This window comes from Oncorhynchus masou, chromosome 5 (assembly GCF_036934945.1).
Source record: "Oncorhynchus masou masou isolate Uvic2021 chromosome 5, UVic_Omas_1.1, whole genome shotgun sequence".
Lineage (NCBI taxonomy): Eukaryota > Metazoa > Chordata > Actinopteri > Salmoniformes > Salmonidae > Oncorhynchus > Oncorhynchus masou.
This window is the reverse complement of record NC_088216.1, coordinates 53,724,837-53,745,247: the sequence shown is the minus strand read 5'-3', so window position 1 is coordinate 53,745,247 and position 20,411 is coordinate 53,724,837. Positions and strand designations below refer to the sequence as shown.

The window sequence follows — 20,411 nt, the reverse complement described above, 5'->3', positions numbered from 1 at the left end:
CTTAAAAGGCTGCTAAAAGTTTAAATATCGGTTATCGGCATTGTTTTTTTTGCAAGGAAAATATTGGATACCGGTATCGGCCAAAAATGTCATATCGGTGCATCACTAGCAGTGAGAACAAACATTTTTGTACAGGCCCCCCGTGGGAATCAAACACCCAACCCCGGCGTTGCAAGCGCAATGCTCTACCAACTGAGCCATGAGATTACAACCTGTTGTTGCAAACCAGTGAAGTAAGAGTTACAGTTGAAGTTGGAAGTTTACATACACCTTAGCCAAAAACATTAAAACTCAGTTTTTCACAATTCTTGACATTTAATCCTAGTAAAGATTCAATGTCTTAGGTCAGTTATGATCACCACTTTATTTTAAGAATGTGAAATGTCAGAATAATAGTAGAGAGAATTATTTAAGCTTTTATTCCGTTCATCACATTCCCAGTGGGTCAGAGGTTTACATACACTCAATTAGTGTTTGGTAGCATTGCCTTTCAATTGTTTAACTTGGGTCAAATGTTTTGGGTAGCCTTCCACAAGCTTCCCACAATAAGTTGGGTGAATTATGGCCCATTCCTCCTGACAGAGCTGGTGTAACTTAGTCAGGTTTGTTGGCCTCCTTGCTCGCACACGTTTTTTCAGTTCTGCCCACACATTTTCTAAAGGATTGAGGTCAGGGCTTTGTGATGGCCACTCTAATACCTTTACTTTGTTGTCCTTAATCCATTTTGCCACAACATTGGAAGTATTCTTGGGGTCATTGTCCATTTGGAAGACCCATTTGCAACCAAGCTTTAACTTCCTGACTGACGTCTTGAGATGTTGCTTCAATATATCCACATAATTTTCCTACCTCATGATGCCATCTATTTTGTGATATGCACCAGTCCCTCCTGCAGCAAAGCACCCCACAACATGATGCTGCCACCCCCATGCTTCACGGTTGGGATGGTGTTCTTTGGCTTGCAATCCTCTCCCTTTTTCCTCCAAACATAACGATGGTCACTATGGCTAAACAGTTATATTTTTATTTCATCAGACCAGAGGACATTTCTCCAAAAAGTATGATCTTTGTCCCCATGTGCAGTTGCAAACCGTAGTCTGGCCTTTTTATGGCGGTTTTGGAGCAGTAGCTTCTTCCTTTCTGAGCGGCCTTTCAGGTTATGTCGATGTAGGACTCATTTTACTGTGGATATAGATACTTTTGTATCGGCTTCCTCCAGAATCTTCACAAGGTCCTTTGCTGTTGTTCTGGGATTGATTTGCACTTTTCGCACCAAAGTCTGTTCATCTCTAGGAGACAGAAAACGTCCCCTTCCTGAGCGGTACAACGGCTACGTGGTCCCATGGTGTTTATCCTTGCGTACTATTGTTTGTACAGATGTACGTGGTACCTTCAGGCATTTGGAAATTGCTCCCCCAGGATGAACCAGACTTGTGAAGGTCTATAATTATTTTCTGAAGTTTTGGCTGATTTATTTTGATTTTCCCATGATGTCAAGCAGAGGTACTGAGTTTGAAGGTAGGCCTTGAAATACATCCATGGGTACACCTCCAATTGACTCAAACAATGTCAATTAGCCTATCAGAAGCTACTAAAACCATGACATAATTTTCTGGAATTTTCCAAGCTGTTTAAAGGCACAGTCAATTTAGTGTATGTACATTTCTGACCCACTGGAATTATGATACAGTGAATTATAAGGGAAATAATCTGTCTGTAAACAATCATTGGAAAAATTACTTCTGTCATGCACAAAGTAGATGTCCTAACCGACTTGCCAAAACTATAGTTTGCTTTTAAGTAACTTGTGGAGTGGTTGAAAACGAGTTTTAATGACTCCAACCTAAGTGTATGTAAACTTCCGACTTCAACTGTATATACTGCATGATCATCTGCCCTGGCTTGCACAGGATCAAAACAACATCTCTCGGAATTCTTCATATGTGGTGAGATAATAGGTCAAGGTTTTCCATAAGCACCATTTCTTATTAAGTGTGTGTGTGTGTGTGTGTTACCTTGAATGAGCTGTGCACCAGCGTTTCGTCCAGGTCAATGACCACACAGATCTTGCCCTCATCCTCAAGGGTTACCTCTGGCAGTAGACTGGTCTCTGGGACCTGAAAGGGGCGGGACAGGGAGAATGGTAGGGAGAGGAGTAAGAGGGTAGAGGCAGGGTAGAGGTGGGGAGGTCAAAAAGGAACCTCATTACCCAGCCTGCACCACTACATGTTGCACTCATCCTACTCTCTTTTTCACATTACAGTGTACCAGCCTTGTAAGAATCGCATTGGCTATAAAAATCACATAAGTCCCAGTAAGTAAGTGGCCATTGTTGATTTTAGTTTAGAAATACTTCCTTCCCACCATTTAAAACTACTGTAAGTGGTTAATTCTTATATCTAGGATTCTTATATTCAGAGTGCACTGTAGTAACATGTTTGGCCACCAGGTTACACTTTTCCCTGTGTTGAACCTTTTCTTGCCCAGGGATCCTCTCATTTACATTTACATTTAAGTCATTTAGCAGACGCTCTTATCTCTCCCAGGCAAACCGGCATGTCAGGGACACCATCATACGTTAGCAAAACAGTTTTTCTTGGCTTATCAGATGAATGGCAAGGAGAAGTAATTAACATTTTAAAATTAATAGACTGTGAATAGTTTTTCATTATTTTGATCTCCCCACATTATAATTGGAAGAGGAAGTAGAAACTCTAACATAGCCTATTAGCTAGAAGGGCAACTCCAAAAACATTTTCACTAAAAGCAGCTGTTTAGCTGGTAAAACAAAGGTAAGCAATGTGTTGGCAACGCTTATCAGCTGTGTGCCGCACTGGTAGCCTATTCACGGGTGCTTTTTCAAAGCCTAGGGCAGATACTCCTGTGAGTGGAATTGGCTTCAATGAGTGTAATGCTCAATATTAGGAGTTGAGAAATAATGTGGGCATTATTAGAAAGATGATATTATCCTCTATTCTACTCTAAGTATGTAATTAAACATGTGTTTATTCTGTTAGCAATATTCATAAAAACATTGAAATAAACAATAATAAAATAAATAAAAATCTCAGACCCTCTGCAGTACCTGAATACCCATCACACCCCACACTTGACGACAGATTCCAGAGGGAATCCATCATCTAATAACCTGGGTACAATTCTATACAGGAATCACGTTCAATGTGAGTTTCAGAAAAATAACCTATGGCCCATCTACAATCAAAATTGAAGACACGTATCCTATTGCACAATACACTGTCCTCCAAAACTGAATTAATTTCCTTTTCCATCCCAAATACAATAGCATTTAACAGCTGTGTATAACATGTCTGACGATAATGGATCAAAATAACAACAAAAAAACTGTCATAACAAACATTTGCCTGAGCATCATCCCCAATTTGACAGTTTAATTTAACCCCATTCAGTATAGTTCTAACTTCCACAAAAACCACAGTGATATTGTCCTTTACGTACTTGAAACTGGTAGCGAAGGTTTTGAAGTAGATCAAGCTAATCAGAGAGATGAAAGACCATTAACTAGGTTCTAGTCTCCCACTCATCCATCCCAAACCCACCAACAGGGCTCAACACAAACATCTATTCTAGGCCTATATCCATGACAGTTCTGAACTGTGCCTAGAAGAAAACAAACCAGCATTAGGCTACATATCAGCAACAAAGTATTTTATTGGCTTGAGGACAGGCCTAATACAGCCTAGCGTTGGGAGAAAAGTAGCTTAATTTCTGCAACCAAAGTATTTTCCTCTTTGGTCTAAATGTGCTGCTGCCTACAAGTAGCCTGCCTATCTATTCTAAACCTATCCACGCTCTCTCTCTAAACACTTTTAACAGAAGAACAGTGAGGTCCACACGGTTGTGTTAATCTATGTTATAAAGTCAAACATAACAGATGTTTTTTTTTTTACTGACTAATGTGTTTGGTAAACAGTTGAAGCATCATCAGTCGAAGAGGGTGCGTAGTTAGCACAGGGAAGAGTTTAGCCTTAGCTAGCACAGGGGAAAGTTTAAGTGGTTAGCCTTAGTTAGCACAGGGGAGAGTTTAAGGTGTTGGCCTTAGTTAACAAAGGGGAGAGTTTAAGTGGTTAGCCTTAGTTAGCACAGGGGAGAGTTTAAGTGGTTCGCCTTAGTTAGCACAGGGGAGAGTTTAAGGTGTTGGCCTTAGTTAGCACAAGGGAGAGTTTAAGGTGTTAGCCTTAGTTAGCACAAGGGAGAGTTTAAGGTGTTAGCCTTAGTTAGCACAGGGGAGAATTTAAACGGTTAGCCTTTGTCTGAACAGCTCATATTTAAAAAGTCCATTGACCAACATGTTAACTAAACCAGTGTCATCAATATATAGGGTGTCCACCCACTATGCCCAGAGTGGGTGAAAACACACGTGAGAGGAAATTTCACTTCCTTATGTTATAAAATACATTTAACACGACAAATATGATTATTCATGTTCTGAATCGTTCAGTGGAGTATTTATCAAACATTTCATTAACAGTATCCAAAAAGGCAGATTTTGCAACCTATTACATCCGATAATAAGCACCGAGTTCCTTTAGTGGATTTTACATGTTGTGATGGTAGTCTTCCTGTTGTTTTCGTGGGTTGCAAAAATCTAAATAAGTATGGTACGGGATGAATTAAATGTAAAAGGTTTTGAAAATAAAAAGCTTCCAGTAAGCTCAGTGCTCGGTTGAAAACACTACGTCTCAAAATGGATCTCTCTTACCTCTAAATTGTTTGATATCCTGCAGAGTCGAGATGAAAGATGACGAGTTCAATCATTCTCGCACCGCATCCAGCCTGGCTGACATGATGCTGTGCAATTTTCCTTACTTCTGACCACTCTTTCTCTGGCCTCCATTTATTTGTCCATCTTACAAGGGCAAAAACTAACTTTTGAACCGATTATGATAGAGACATGAGGTTAGGACCATTGGTTTTCTTAGAGGATTATCTATACAATTAACATTTTACCCATGGTCAAAATCTGTGTTTTGTTTGGACACCCTACAATATAAATAAATAAATACAGGGGGAAGATCTGGGAAGCGTGGTAGTTTCAACTGTGGCATTTGAATAATTTAATTATATTTATCTACACCCTATTATCTTGGCCCAATTAAATCCTGAAGACTTAAGTGAACTGGGGATTGACTGTTCATGAGCAGTCTAACATCTGCACATGGTGTGGGGACATGAGTCATTAAGTTAAAAGGAACTGTAATTCAAAGTCACAGATATTAATCTGCAGGGTAATGATATGGGATGCGTCCCGAATGGCCCCCTATTCCCTAAAAAGTGCCTTAATTTTGACCAGAGCCCTGTGGGCCCTGGTAAAAAGTAGTGCACTACACAGAAAACAGGGTGCCACTTGGGATGTAGTTATGCTTACCCACTGACCCAAATACAAGTGTTGTACTATATGAATCTACTATAGTTGGTAAATTACATTAATAGAGCCATAGTGATTCATATTAGGCCACATTAGCCATTTAATATAGTAATTACATGGTTTATCTAGAGTACTGAACAGTGTGAAAACAGATGAGATTAATACTGAATCTGAGGAAATAAGATTGTAGAGCATGAAGACCAATTTATCTGTCAGGGAGAAGTTATAAAATCTCCATCTAGGCTTTATTCTCCATTCACTCTGATTTATCTAACATGACATTTCATAGAATTTGCCACTTTTTAAGACCAATTCTGATGTAAATTGCATCACTACTTGCCATAGCCTCTTGGACAGAAGTTGCTGGGGGGGGGGGGGGCTGTTTGTGTTACCTTGGCGATCGTCCCATTGTCCTCAGGAGGAAGTAAGGTATCCTGGGCAGGGGGTGGAGGCTGAGAGGCATCCTGTGCTCGGAGGCAACAGAAGAGCGCTTTGAAGATATTTCGGCTCCGAGGCTTCTTTGGGGAAGATTTGTTCACCTGGCCTAGGGAGAGAAGGAACAAAAACAATATCAACAAATATGTAAATAAACTCACAGCAGGTGAAACCCATATGGGTAATCCCACACCTAGAATATAAGTTACTCAGTGTTTTAATATGGGATAAAGAGAAGACACAAAAATTAAATCCCTTACCCCTAAACAGACTTCGCCGGGACTACTTTCATTTGCAATCATGAGTCTTCCAGTCAATCTCAATCACTAACTAACACCCATAACAAGTAGACCTACAATAACTGACAACCTAATTGGTACCAAACATTTATGATGTCACCCTCTCTGATAACCATTATAAACTGGGTGGTTCGAGCCCTGAAGGCTGATTGGCTGAAAGCCATTGTATATCATACCGTATACCATGGGTATGACAAAATATGTATTTTTACTGCTCTAATTACACTGATAACCAGTTTATAATAGCAATAAGGCCCCTCTACTGTTTGTGGTATATTGCCAATATACCACAGCTAAGGGCTGTATACAGGCACTCCGTGTTGCGTTGTGCATAAAAAACAGCCATTAGCCATGGTATATTGGCCATATATCACACTCCCTCGGGCCTTATCGCTTAAGTATACCCTTAAGGCCGGTTTTCCAGACACCAATTAAGCCTAGTCCTGGAGTAGCGGAGATTGGGCTTGTTTTTTTATTCCAGGATTAGGCTTCATCTCTGACGGCCATTATATGCCTTCCATATCGCTCTCTAGAGGAGAATCCTGTTGTCACTAGAATATATCCTTCAGGCCTCCCTCCCTAGTCTTTACCAGGGCTGACAGATCAGAGCAGGCAGGAAACCGATCCTGCTCTCTGTGTGGGTCTATTTCTGCATGAGCTCAGTTCACAGGGTCAGAGGGAGTCGGCTCCATTTACACACTCAGGCATCTGGGAGGCACGAGAGAGGAAGTATAAAAAGCCACTGACTGACTGGCCTGAGTCCCAAAAAGCACCCTATTCTCTATGTAGTGGAGTATGAGCCTTGGTCAAAAGTAGGGTCAGGACGCTACCAGTATCTCAACACTCGTTAGTATCATGCAAGAAAACAAAACACGAAGCGCATTTAACTTTAGGAAAACAGCACTAATGTTGGAAAGAAACATGCTGTAGGGTTGAATATTTTCCAGTTATTTTACAAAATGTTCCATCCCGAGGATAAATAACTTTACTCCTGGGTAACCCAGTATTTCCGACCAAAACCAGAAGTGTCATTCTAAAGCATATAAATATGTCTGGATTTGATTACAAATTTTGTAGGAATGAAAATTCAAGCCTGATGCACACTGAACCATACAGTAAAGATATTTTACGAGCTTAAGACATTTCATGAGCCCGAGCCCAAAAGGATTGTGCTGTGATTCAGCACATGGATAGCACATTACACACTCCAGAAAACCATAAAAGCCCATAGATAAATGGAACAAGCTCCAGTAGGCTAATCTTTTTGAGTGTGGACTGTATTAGGCCTACTGTACTGTATTAACGTAGAATTACGCATCTCGATCAAACCATGAAGATGAAAACGAACATGCAATACTGGTGCAGGACATGGGTCCGACAACGTTACAATTATAAGCTAGTAAATTTGATTTTAATTTAGAAATGTAAATTTTTCATTTAGTAGGCTGACGCATCAATATATTTTATATATATATGAATTATGCCAACTGTAAAGTCTGGTGGAGGAGGAATAATGGGGCTGTTTTTCATGGTTCGGGCTAGGCCAGACATATGTGTAATTGATGCAGATAGAGGCTGTAGAGTAGACCTATTTAGACATTTAGACATCATTTAAGTTCCATTTCACACCATGGTGTTCATATAAATTATGTATTATAATTGACAGTTCACATTGTTATCCCAGGAAAAAGGGAGTGAGTTTGTTAAACTAGGCAAGTCAGTTGAGAACAAATTCTTATTTACAATGACGGCCTAGGAACAGTGGGTTAACTGCCTTGTTCAGTGGCAGAATGACAGATTTTTACCTTGTCAGCGCAGGGATTCGATAATGCAACCTTTCGGTCTAGCAACCAACGCTCTAACCACTAGGCTACTTGCCGCTTCAAGAAAATCTCAGTAACTCGGTTCCCTCTATTCAACCCTATTATGTTGTATTTATTTTCCAAGCTGTAGCACACACAAATTTAGATACAGCAGGTTTTTGAAGGACCAGAGTTTGGTCTGCTTCGTGTTTTCAGTTTTACCATGGAAGAAAATATTTCAATACTGGTGTCGTCTTAGCCCTAGTCAAAAGCAGTGCACTACATAGGGAATAGGGGGGCGTTTGGGACACATTCGCTGACTCAAGAGAATCCAATTGAATTACGGGTAATTCCACGGTCACGGAACTAGTGGCGAGACATTGATTTTTCACTTGAAATGTATTCCAAACAAAATCCACTGATTTGAAAGTTTAACCAACCATAGAACTATGCACAAGGACTACTTTTAAGAATTCACACTGAATATTTTACAAAAACACATTTACTGGAAGAACTGTGCAGATGCAGTTTGGTCACAGAATTTCAGTAAACGTGACCACATTTCCCAAAAACTTTGTTAAATATCTGCTCTGAATTAAGATTCTATGATGTCTACAGAAGAAAAAAAATATTGGTTATTGAACTGCAGCAAGTGAAGTGGATATACACCAGGTAATGGAATTGCAGTAACGGAATTTCATCATGGGACCCTGATCTGAACTATACGGAAATGCATATTTATGGATATGAATGTCATTCTCTTCATTGTGATGTATCCTAAAATAGGTACACAGAAAGGTATAAATATGCAATATCTCCTTTGCATATTTGGATATTATTCTACACAATGGCTAGTATTTTAATGAACTCAAACGGAACTATGTCCCTTATTTCCTTCATACATGTACATATCTACCTCAATTAGCTAGATTAGTTCAATAAAAGGTTAAATAAATAAAGTAAATGACCTCGTACCCCTGCACATCGACTCGGTACTGGTACCCCGTGTATATAGCCAAGTTATCATTAGTAAATGTGTATATATTCTTCATGTTATTCTTTTTCTATTATTTCCCCTTTTTATCTCGGCATTGATGCATTTCACTGTTAGTCTACAGCTGTTGTTTATGAAGCATGTGACAAATAGAAATTACATTTACTCTAGTTCTTTACTGTCCAAACTTGTGAATACAACTGTGGTTTGTGACTACTATGACTTCCCAATGTAGCCAATTCAGGTGCATAAATTCCATGTACAATTGTTCAGAATTTACATAACCGGTTTGGTAACAGATTTGAGTATGAATTACTTTAACTGTAAACACACTACAAGTAATTGATAGTTAACAGAATTAACAAGTAAAGGCAGACCTATCTTTCCTCATGAAGGAGAAAAATTGGAAAAGATCTTAAAGATATGGGTTTTTGGTAACGGAATTTCAAGGCACAAGACAACGTTTTTTAAACTTACATATAAGTTTTGATATTAGTTGGCTGTGTTTTGATGCATTTCTAATAATGTTAAGACTTATTCTGGTAGATGTTTTCAAAGATCCCCTTTCCATCTTTTTGACCAGAAATCAAAGCCTTTGATTTTTCAACATTTTTATGATGCAAAATGTTTGAAAAACGTATGCCTTCAATTTCTCAAAAATATAGACGTAATGTTGGTGCTCATGAGTCCTTTTAAATGGAAATAACCTTACTGAACATCCTCCCTCCTGGATAAGGTGAACACACACTTTGATGTGAATGTGAAGAGGTGCAAGAGTGGGTCTCTCACTTATCAGAACTAAATGCTTACAGGGCTCTTCAGCGCGACCATTTTACTCACATTTGCGGCAAAATATGCAGCCATGCAAACTGTAATTTAAAAAAATATATTTAAAAGTACAAAAATAAAACTGATAATTGTTGCAATGATTACTTCACTGCAGCCCCTGAATGCCATGGAGAATACACTGACCACAGATTCTTGACAGTCATCTTAGACCATTACTACAACAAAACAAGTTAGTTCAAATGTTTTTCATTGCGCTCCTACATTTTTTGAGCGCTCCTATTTTATTATTTTTTCCAACTTCCCTCTGCCCTGTTCAGGTTAAGGCATAAATCTACTTCAGACTCAGGTTCCCCTCGCTGGAACTTAAATAAAACTTTTTGACTCTAGATCGGCCTGCTGTGACAGGGGATTTGGATTTTCCAACTAAACCAAGTTGACGAGCAACCAAGTTTTATAGGTCATACTCTCAACTACAGGTATGAAGCTGCAACGAAGTACACTCCCTGTTCTAAACTGGGACTGGGTTCAACTTCACAACCAAAAATTATCCTCAAATCAAGAACATCTTATACAACATGTGTAGACTAACATTGAAAGGCTTACTTACGGATCCTTTTCCAACAACTCATTGGTTAAAGATATATATTTTTTAATAGTGACACGAGAAATAACTGCACAGTAAATAGCTTAAAGCAATTAAAAATAACATGGCCATAGACAGGGAGAACCAGTACGAAGTCGATATGCAGGGGTATGAGGTAATTGAAGTAGCTATGTACATATCGTAGAAGTAAAAGTGATTAGGCAAAAGAATAGACAGACAGTAGCAGCAGCATATGTGGTGAGTGTGGCCCCAGTGTGAATAACACAACTCATATGGCAGGTGAAAACCTGAGAAAAATCCAACCAGGAAGTGGGAAATCTAAGGCTTGTAGTTAAAAAAAAATCTCAGCCCCTATTGTAGATACAGTGGGATATTGGTTATGTTGCACTTCCTAAGGCTTACCCTAGATGTCAACAATCTTTAGAACTTTGTTTCAGGATTCTACTGTGAAGTGGAACCGAATGAGAGAGGAATGAGCCAGGTGTCTGGCAGATTGCCACAGACTCTGAAGCAGACTCTGAATAGGAATTCTCCAGTTGGAACATTATTGAAGGTTTATGATAAAAACATCCAATCAAAGATTGATTCTACACTTAGTTTGACAAGTTTCTACGAGCTTTAAAGGAACTTTTTGTCCGGAGTTTAGCTGGACCTGAACGCGCTTTTGGATTTGTTTACCAAACGCCCTAACAAAAGAAGCTATTTGGACATAATTAGGCATTATCGAACAAAACAAACATTTATTGAGGAACTGTGATTCCTGGGAGTGCATTCTGATGAAGATCAAAAGGTAAGTGAATATTTATAATGCTATTTCTGTCTAATGTCGACCACCCAATATGGCAGAAAACTTTTTGGCTGCTTTGTCTGAAAGCTGTACTCAGATTATGCTTTTTGCTTAAAGTTTTTTTGAAATCTGACACAGCGGTTGCATTGAGAAGTATCGCTCTAATTCCATGTATAACAGTTGTATTTTCATCAACATTTATGAGTATTTCTGTAAATAGATGTGGCTCTCTGCACAATCACCGCATGTTTTAGAACTACTGAACGTAACGTGCCAATGTAAAATTATTTTTTGATATATGCACTTTATCGAACAAGACATACATGTATTGTGTAACATGAAGTCCTGAGTGTCATCTGATGAAGATCATAAAAAGTGATTAATTCTACCTATATTTGTGCTTTTGTGACTCTCTTTGGCTGGAAAAATGGCTATGTTTTTCTGTGAGTTGGTGGTGACCTAACAATCGTTTGTGGTGCATTCGCTTTAAAGAATTTTTGAAATCAGACACTGTGGCTGGATTAACAAGAATTTGATCTTTAAAATGGTGTGAAATACTTGTATGCTTGAGGAATTTTAATTGAGATTGTTGTTCTGAATTTGGCACCCTGCACTTTCACTGGCTGTTGGCGAGGTGGGACACTACCGTCCTACATATCCCCGCCCAAAACATCACCCACTACATTTTTTTACACTATTAAAATGCTCAGAATTGAAAATAGAATAGAAATGTGACCTCTCTCTCATCTCCAACTATCAGGATGCCTGAAAGAACAAGCTGAGTGGGTGGGGAGCTTATATTCATGAGCTTGCCCTTGAGGTCATTGCCATATAACAAGGTAAACAATGGTGCACATGTCATTCCAAGCCTAAATAGTATGTCTCAAACCATTCTCAGCAAAATGCTCTCATGGTCAACAGAGTTGATCGTGGACTGTTGGATATCAGACAAAAAGGAATTACACAATTGCATTTCTATTGCTTTGTAACCAATTACAGAATAGTTCACTGATACATTTCACCAGAATTCACCTTTGAAGCTTAAACATAAGGGAATGTACATGAAAACAGCATACAATAAGTGTACTAGACAAATTATCGGTGCATCTGCATTAGCATTAAAAATGACAATATGTTCAGAATTGTACACATTGATCAGACATTTATTTGATCATTTACAACTCGCCAGCATAGCCAAAACATTAATCAACATGAACACTCATTAGAAATAAAGTTGAAATAATGGTGAGACATTTCACGTAAAAACATTTTTTTAAATCTTAGAGGCATAAGCCTAATATAGGCACCTGACTGCCCTACAGTGTGCAGCACACATTGATTTGTACAATTTGTAGCACTCATCTCCCATCCAATGAAAAGAATACTAAGTAACAAAATGTGATATTTCATGTAAAAGTGAATTACAACCAACTACAGGGATTGATGGGGAGGGGAGTGGGAGAGGAGGACTCATGTACCCTGCTTCCATCATCCACTTGACTTCAGTCACCCAAGACTGTAACGGAAGGAAATTGCAGCTATGGCCTACTTATCAGGCCTCCCACACTGAGCAGACAGGGGTCCTGGGCTGGACAGCTCACACAGCTTCCCCACACATGGCGCTGGATCAAGGATGACCTTGTTGAAGAGGAGATTCAGGAGCAGTCTATGTAGCCTTTAACGTTTTTGAAAAGGAATTAAGAATATATAAATATATGGACGAGGAATGTCAGAGCGGCAAAGACTACAATACAGTAGATAGTATAGAATACAGTATATACACATATGAGATAAGTAATCCAAGACATGTAAACATTAAAGTGGCCAATGATTTCAAGTCTGTAGGTAGGCAGCAGCCTCTATGTTAGTGATGGTTGTTTAAGACTGATGGCCTTGAGATAGAAGCGGCTTTTCACTCTCTCAATCCCTGCTTTGATGCACCTGTACTAACCTCGCCTTCCGGATGATAGAGGGGTGAACAGGCCGTAGCTCAGGTCGTTGTACTTTATCTTTTTGGCCTTCCTGTGACGTTGGGTGCTGTTGGTGTCCTGGAGGGCAGGTAGTTTGCCCTTGTTGATGCGTTGTGCAGACCGCACCACCCTCTGGTGAGCCTTGCAGTTGAGGGCGGTGCAGTTGCCGTACGAGGCTGTGATACAGCCCGACAGGATGCTCTCAATTGTGCATTTGTAAAAGTGTGTGAGGGTTTTTGGGGACAAGCCACATTTCTTCAGCCCCCTGAGCTTGAAGAGGCCTTCTTCACCACACTGAGTGGGTGTACCATTTCAGTTTGTCCGTGATGTGTGTGCCGAGGAACTTAACTTTCCACCTTCTCCACTGCTGTCCCGTCGATGTGGACAGGGGGGTGCTCATCTCCTTTGTTTTGCTGACTTTGCGTGAGAGGTTGTTAACCTGACACCACACTCCCAGAGCACTCACCTCTTCCCTGTAGGCTGTCTCGTCATTGTTGGTAATCGAGCCTAATACTGTTGTGTCATCTGCAAACTTTATGATTGAGTTGGCGGCGTGCATAACCACGCAGTCATGGGTGAACAGGGAGTACAGGAGAGGGCTGAGCACGCACCCTTGTGGGGTCCTACCTTCACCACCTGGGGGGCTGCCCGTAAGGAAGTCCAGGACCCAATTGCACAGGGCAGGGTTCAGACCCAGTGCCTCGAGCTAAATGATGAGCTTGGAGGGTACTATGGTGTTGAATGCTAAGCTATTGTCAATGAACAGCATTCTTACATAGGTATTCCTCTTGTCCAGATGGGATAGCGCAGTGTACAGTGTGATGGTGATTGCATCGTCAGTGTACCTATTGGGGCAGCAAACAAATTGGAGTGGGTCTAGGTTATCAGGAAGGGTGGAGGTGATATGATCCTTGACTAGTCTCAAAGACGTTCATGATGACAGTGCAATGCGGCAATAGTCATTTAGTTCAGTTACCTTTGCATTATTGGGTACAGGAACACTTGAAGAATGTGGGGACAGCCGACTGGGATAGGGAGAGATTGAATATGTCCATAAACACACCAGCCAGCTGGTCTGCGCATGCTCTGAGGATGTGGCTAGGGATGCCGTCTGTGCAGACAGCCTTGCGAGGGTTAACACGTTTAAATGTCTCACGTCGGCCACGGAGGAGGACAGCCCACAATCCTTGGTAGCTGGCCGGGTCAGTGGCACTGTGTGATCTTCAAAGCGGGCAAAAAAAAACGTGTTTAGCTTGTCCGTGACATAGATGTTTTTTTGTAGTCTGATTGTCTACACATTATGCTTGAGCTAGCTACTAGTAGTTTGTAAACAAGGCCAAAGCATGGCATAGGCACACATGTAATGACGGTTAAGGCGGTACATATTCAAGATGCAACTATTGGTGTATATAATCATGAGCTTTATGCTCTGGTACATAAAGCATGAAGTAAATCCTTGCCTCCTGAATCCAAGTGTTTGACACGGGAGGGCACCAGTACCTTTATGATCAAACTTCAGCAATGTATCAGCTCCAGTCATTTTCCATACTTGAGTCACCGTACTTTGAACTGGTTTCATTCCAAATGTCATCCAACTTGCTCAAGACCTTTAATCTGTAAGTGATGTGGACACGGGGGAACTTGAAGCTCCCGACCCGCTTCATTACAGCCCAAAAGATGTGGATTGGATGTACACGTCCCTCTGTTACCTGTAGTCCACGATCATCTTATTTTCAATACTGACCGTGAGGGAGAGGTTGTTGTCCAGGCACCACACTGCTCGGCCTCTGACGACCTCAACGTCGATCAGTCCGACCACCGTTGTGTCGTCAGCAAGCTTGATGGTGGTGGGGTCGTGTGAGGCCACACATTCATGGTTGAACAGGGCGTACAAGAGGGGACTACGCACCCACTCTAAAGGGCCCGTATTGATGAGGAGCATGGCAGATGTGTTATTCTCTCACCGCCTGGGGGTGGCCAGTCAGAATGTACAGGACCAAGTTAAGGGAGGCGTTCAGTCCCAGGGTCCTGAGCGGACTATGGTTTTGAATGCTGAGCTGTAGTCAATGAACAGCATTCTTACATAGGTATTCCTTTTGTCCAGGTGGGTGAGGGCAGTGTGGAGTGCAATAGAGAACATGTCATCTGTGGGTCTGTTGGGGTAGTATGTGGGGAATTCCGACCAGAGATAAACGTGAGTAAATGGAATGCAATTCCCTTTTTACTCTATGCATATTCTGACCTTGAACTTGACCATGACAATAGCATACTATTCATCCGCTATTTATTTGGGGTGGAGTTTGAACAAATTAAGGTGTTGTGGAGGTGTGTCTACAGATATTCCATATTCTGACCTTGACTTAGTTACCTAATAATTACACCCCTTTTACACGTGAGGAAACCATGAATAAGGTCTAGAGAAGATCTGTTTGATTAACAGAATTGTAAATAGAAATCACACTTGTTTTAGATCTATTTTATCATAAAATTGCTGGAGACAAATGTGAAACCAGTCCTAAAGGTAGCAAACTGTAGCAAATCAACTTTCCCCAAGTTTATGAAATGCTGTCTCATTATGCAGAATTTAAATGTGTACTTGCAGGGATGGGCACTCTCGAATGTCTTAATTATAGGCTACCCTGACTTTTCGGTTTCCTATTTCAATCATGTTAAATATTAGCCACTATCATTGTCGACCGGCAGTGGGCCTAATAAACACATTCAAATGCCAATTTACTGTAAGTTCCCTTCAGGTGATATAACCTACATTAACATTCAATTTACCTTCATTTGCTTCCTCTGTAAACGCCGTCACGGCCGTGTGGTTGGTGCTTAGGGTCAGTAGTAACAGTTGATAATATAAGACATGTATGCTAAATAAACGGATACGGAGCGGAGCACAGACCAAGACGTAACCGTTTGAAAGCGATGCATAACACGATAATTGGCCGTGTCATCACACAATTCCATGATTAATGCAAGCAATAGAGGTTATAGACTATTATAATTATATTTACACTAATCTTACATTACCATGGGATGAAGAACTGAATGTGGCAATTTTCTGAATGAAAACACTTTATTTTGTGCATAAAGGCTCTCCAACCTGTTCATGACTCATAAATACTTCCAAAAACTAAATTATCTATAAAATCAGAATATTTTTTTGATCAACCAATTGGTGCTGAAACAGATGAATATGCAGATATTTCGATAGATTTCTTTCTTATTTTCCCCCACAGAAGGCCTTTAGCGCATCTGGAAGGTCGCTGGGCAGCTCACTGCTGGGTTTCCCTTTGTAATCTGTGATAGTTTAGAAGTGATAGTTTACAAGTCCTGCCACATCTGTCGAGAGTTGTAATTGTCATTATTACAAATAAAACATTTACAAATTGTCCGATTAAATCGGTATCAGCTTTTGTGGTCCTCCAAAAAATCGGCATCTAGTTGAAAAATCATAATCGGTCTACCTCTAGCCTACATTGCTGAAAAACAATAAACTGCTTCCTGTTTGCCTGTCAGACATGTAGGCCTACCTGTGCAGGACAACAAAGGACAGTTGACGTGCAATAAACAACACCTACCCACCGCAGCTCAAGTCAACCTGAAAAACAAATATGGAGTCTCCCATCTGGGCTCCCGAGTGGCGCAGCGGCCTCAGGCACTGCATCTCAGTGCTAGAGGTGTCACTACTGACCCTGGTTTAATTCCAGGCTGTATCACAACCCAGCAGTGATTGGGAGTCCCATAGTCCCATCCGGGTTCTAGTTTGGCCGGGGTTAATCCTGATCAGAGAAGGAGCATAAACAACACATAGTGCCTTCATATGAGCTGCAACATCCTATTACTATAAGCGACTCGTTTCAGGAAATGTAGCGTATGTCGCGTGTCACTACTTCACAGGAGAGCCATTTGAACGCAAACATTTTATTTTTTTAAATCAAAATGCATTTTTTGGCAGAAATGGCTTCTGGAACATGTGAAGGTTTGTGTGACTTAATACTAAACTTGCATCCCATCTGTAAATATGAATACAATTGTTAAATTACGAACCTAGTTGGTTAGGCTAAAGGAAAAGTCTGTAACCTTCCTGCTAGCCATAATTGACAGATAATGAGTGGGCTGGACATGCCGAGATGAGTTTGGATTGGTCTGCCATGTAGCAGGCTTCTGTCTATAAAATGAGCTGGTCAGTATGTGTAGGTAATCATTTCCAACTCGTCTTTTATGAAAGATATCACATAGTAGAACTACATAAGTGTTGCTCTCCACTTTCTGGAGGACTGGGTTTTGAAATCAGTGGCACTAGAATATGATAGCTAAGGAGATTTAACAAATTATAGTAAATATGCAGACACAATAGAAAAGAGAACACACCGAAGGCTGTTGCATAAAACACCAGTCTAAAACACCAGTCTAGCTTGCTACATTTTCACATTACACATTTCTAATTTTGTCAGAAAGTTGTTTTAATTTCAAGTTAAAGTGCACTGTTAGTAGCTAGCTAATGTTAGCTGGTTGGCTCACAAGCTATTGTTACGTGTATGATCTGTGTGTAGTTATATTACTCATATCTCAGAGTCACTTCCAGTGTTGTTATAGCCTAAAGTTAGCTAGCTAACATTGAACCTGGTTGGTTAGCTACCTGGAGGGTAGTAATGTTATAAATTGTGATTATGGTTAATTGTTTAGCTAGCTAGCTACATGTCTAAACAAAAGACTCAACTTTTATTTTATTTATTTCACCTTTATTTAACCAGGTAGGCTAGTTGAGAACAAGTTCTCATTTGCAACTGCGACCTGGCCAAGATAAAGCTTAGCAGTGTGAGCAGACAACACAGAGTTACATATGGAGTAAACAATTAACAAGTCAATAACACAGTACAAAAAAGGCAAGTCTATATACATTGTGTGCAAAAGGCATGAGGAGGTAGGCGAATAATTACAACCTTGCAGATTAGCACTGGAGTGATAAATGATCAGATGGTTATGTACAGGTAGAGATACTGGTGTGCAAAAGAGCAGAAAAGTAAATAAATAAAAACAGTGTGGGGATGAGGTAGGTGAAAATGGGTGGGTTATTTACCAATAGACTATGTACAGCTGCAGCGATCGGTTAGCTGCTCAGATAGCACGTTTGAAGCACGTTTGAAGTTGGTGAGGGAGATAAAAGTCTCCAACTTCAGGGATTTTTGCAATTCGTTCCAGTCACAGGCAGCAGAGTACTGGAACGAAAGGCGGCCAAATGAGGTGTTGGCTTTAGGGATGATCAGTGAGATACACCTGCTGGAGCGCGTGCTACAGATGGGTGTTGCCATCGTGACCAGTGAACTGAGATAAGGCGGAGCTTTACCTAGCATGGACTTGTAGATGACCTGGAGCCAGTGGGTCTGGCGACGAATATGTAGCAAGGGCCAGCCGACTAGAGCATACAAGTCGCAGTGGTGGGTGGTATAAGGTGCTTTAGTGACAAAACGGATGGCACTGTGATAAACTGCATCCAGTTTGCTGAGTAGAGTGTTGGAGGCAATTTTGTAGATGACATCGCCGAAGTCGAGGATCGGTAGGATAGTCAGTTTTACTAGGGTAAGTTTGGCGGCGTGAGTGAAGGAGGCTTTGTTGCGGAATAGAAAGCCGACTCTTGATTTGATTTTCGATTGGAGATGTTTGATATGAGTCTGGAGAGTTTACAGTCTAGCCAGACACCTAGGTACTTATAGGTGTCCACATATTCAAGGTCGGAACCATCCAGGGTGGTGATGCTCGTCGGGCATGCGGGTGCAGGCAGCGATCGGTTGAAAAGCATGCATTTGGTTTTACTAGCGTTTAAGAGCAGTTGGAGGCCACGGAAGGAGTGTTGTATGGCATTGAAGCTCGTTGAGGTTAGATAGCACAGTGTCCAAGGACGGGCCGGAAGTATATAGAATGGTGTCGTCTGCGTAGAGGTGGATCAGGGAATCGCCCGCAGCAAGAGCAACATCATTGATATATACAGAGAAAAGAGTCGGCCCGAGAATTGAACCCTGTGGCACCCCCATAGAGACTACTATGAGGCACCCCCATAGAGTAACTACTGTGGCACCCCCATAGAGTAACTACTATGCAAGTAACCATATCAATAGAATGTCATTATGTCACCACAACAACTGTCAATAAGCGGAGCTGGTAAATTCGCTCTGGCTATCCACTCTGATTTCAGAGCACTCTCGTCTGGGTGTGCCAGAGCGCAGAATAACTTTTCAAACACACAACACCCGTAGAATATGGCCGGTGTCAAGAAACGTTGGCAAAAAAGCGTAATTAAAATTGTTGCCAGCAGCATAGTTGCAGTAACCAACACCCTGGATGAGATGAAAACAGCCTAACCAGCTCTACTAGGGCAAGTAAAATGGTTAGTGAACTGTTCTCTCATTTGTGTCTGGAAGTAGCTAGTAAGCTAGCCAATGTTAGCTTGGGTGCTTGACAGCTGTTAAGTGAGAATGCTCAGATCAATCTTACTCCTCGGGCCAGAGCGTCCAGTATGGGCCCTGAACGCTCCTAGAGCGAAACGCTCTGAATTTACAAACAGACAATCTGACAACGCTGAGTTTACGAATGACCAGAGCGCACTCTGGCACTCCAGATTAAATTTACAAACACACCCATAGCATAAACCAGCCTTTAGTCTTGAAATCTTTGGTTGTTCAGTACATGGCCTCACGTTAATCCTAAAAGAGATGGGTGGGATTAGGCTTTAGAGGGTGTGAACCATGCTGAATGGGACCAAGAAGAGCTCTCCAGTAGGTGTATCAAAACATTAAAAGGCCATTTTCTCAAAATTGAGGTTACAAGTTCATCAACTTTCAAAGCAGAATTCATTATCCATTGTTCCTCAACTGCAGTGTATGATATACCGTTTTCTAGCTCTGAATCTACTCAATAAAAAAAACTATTTCATATTTTGCTACATAAGACCGAATCAAGCCTGTTGGTCACATATTTTTACATGTGGGTAGGGTACTGGTTAGGGGTGACATCTGAAACGTGCACAAACATGCTCAACAGACATACATTGTAACCATCTTTGTCGCCTGTGGCCTTAACCATATCTTGTGTTGACTTTCTGTAATGCTTAGGTATTAAAGTATAATTAAGTAGACAATTTTACCAATGTTTTTCTGTTTTATTAAAATAGCATCTACTTTGACAGACATAATTGGATTACAGACCATAGGTTTAAAGTACGTACATCCGAGCCAAACAAATGAATGTATACAAGCCGATATGACAAATTGCAAACAAAAGAATTCTGTTACTGTCTGGAAAAAGAAGCTGACCAGGCATA

The 20,411-nt window shown here is 40.7% G+C and overlaps 1 protein-coding gene across 1 annotated transcript in view; it reads right to left on the bottom strand.

Moving 5' to 3' along the window:
- LOC135539857 (carboxy-terminal domain RNA polymerase II polypeptide A small phosphatase 2-like) overlaps positions 1 to 20,411 on the bottom strand; it is a 33,752-nt gene that overhangs the window by 12,611 nt on the left and 730 nt on the right. The window contains exons 2-3 of the mRNA XM_064966041.1: positions 5,800 to 5,951; positions 2,016 to 2,117 (exon numbers count right to left, since the gene is read on the bottom strand). Of these exons, the coding sequence (XP_064822113.1) occupies positions 2,016 to 2,117; positions 5,800 to 5,951 (254 nt within the window). The remainder of the gene's footprint in view (positions 1 to 2,015; positions 2,118 to 5,799; positions 5,952 to 20,411) is intronic.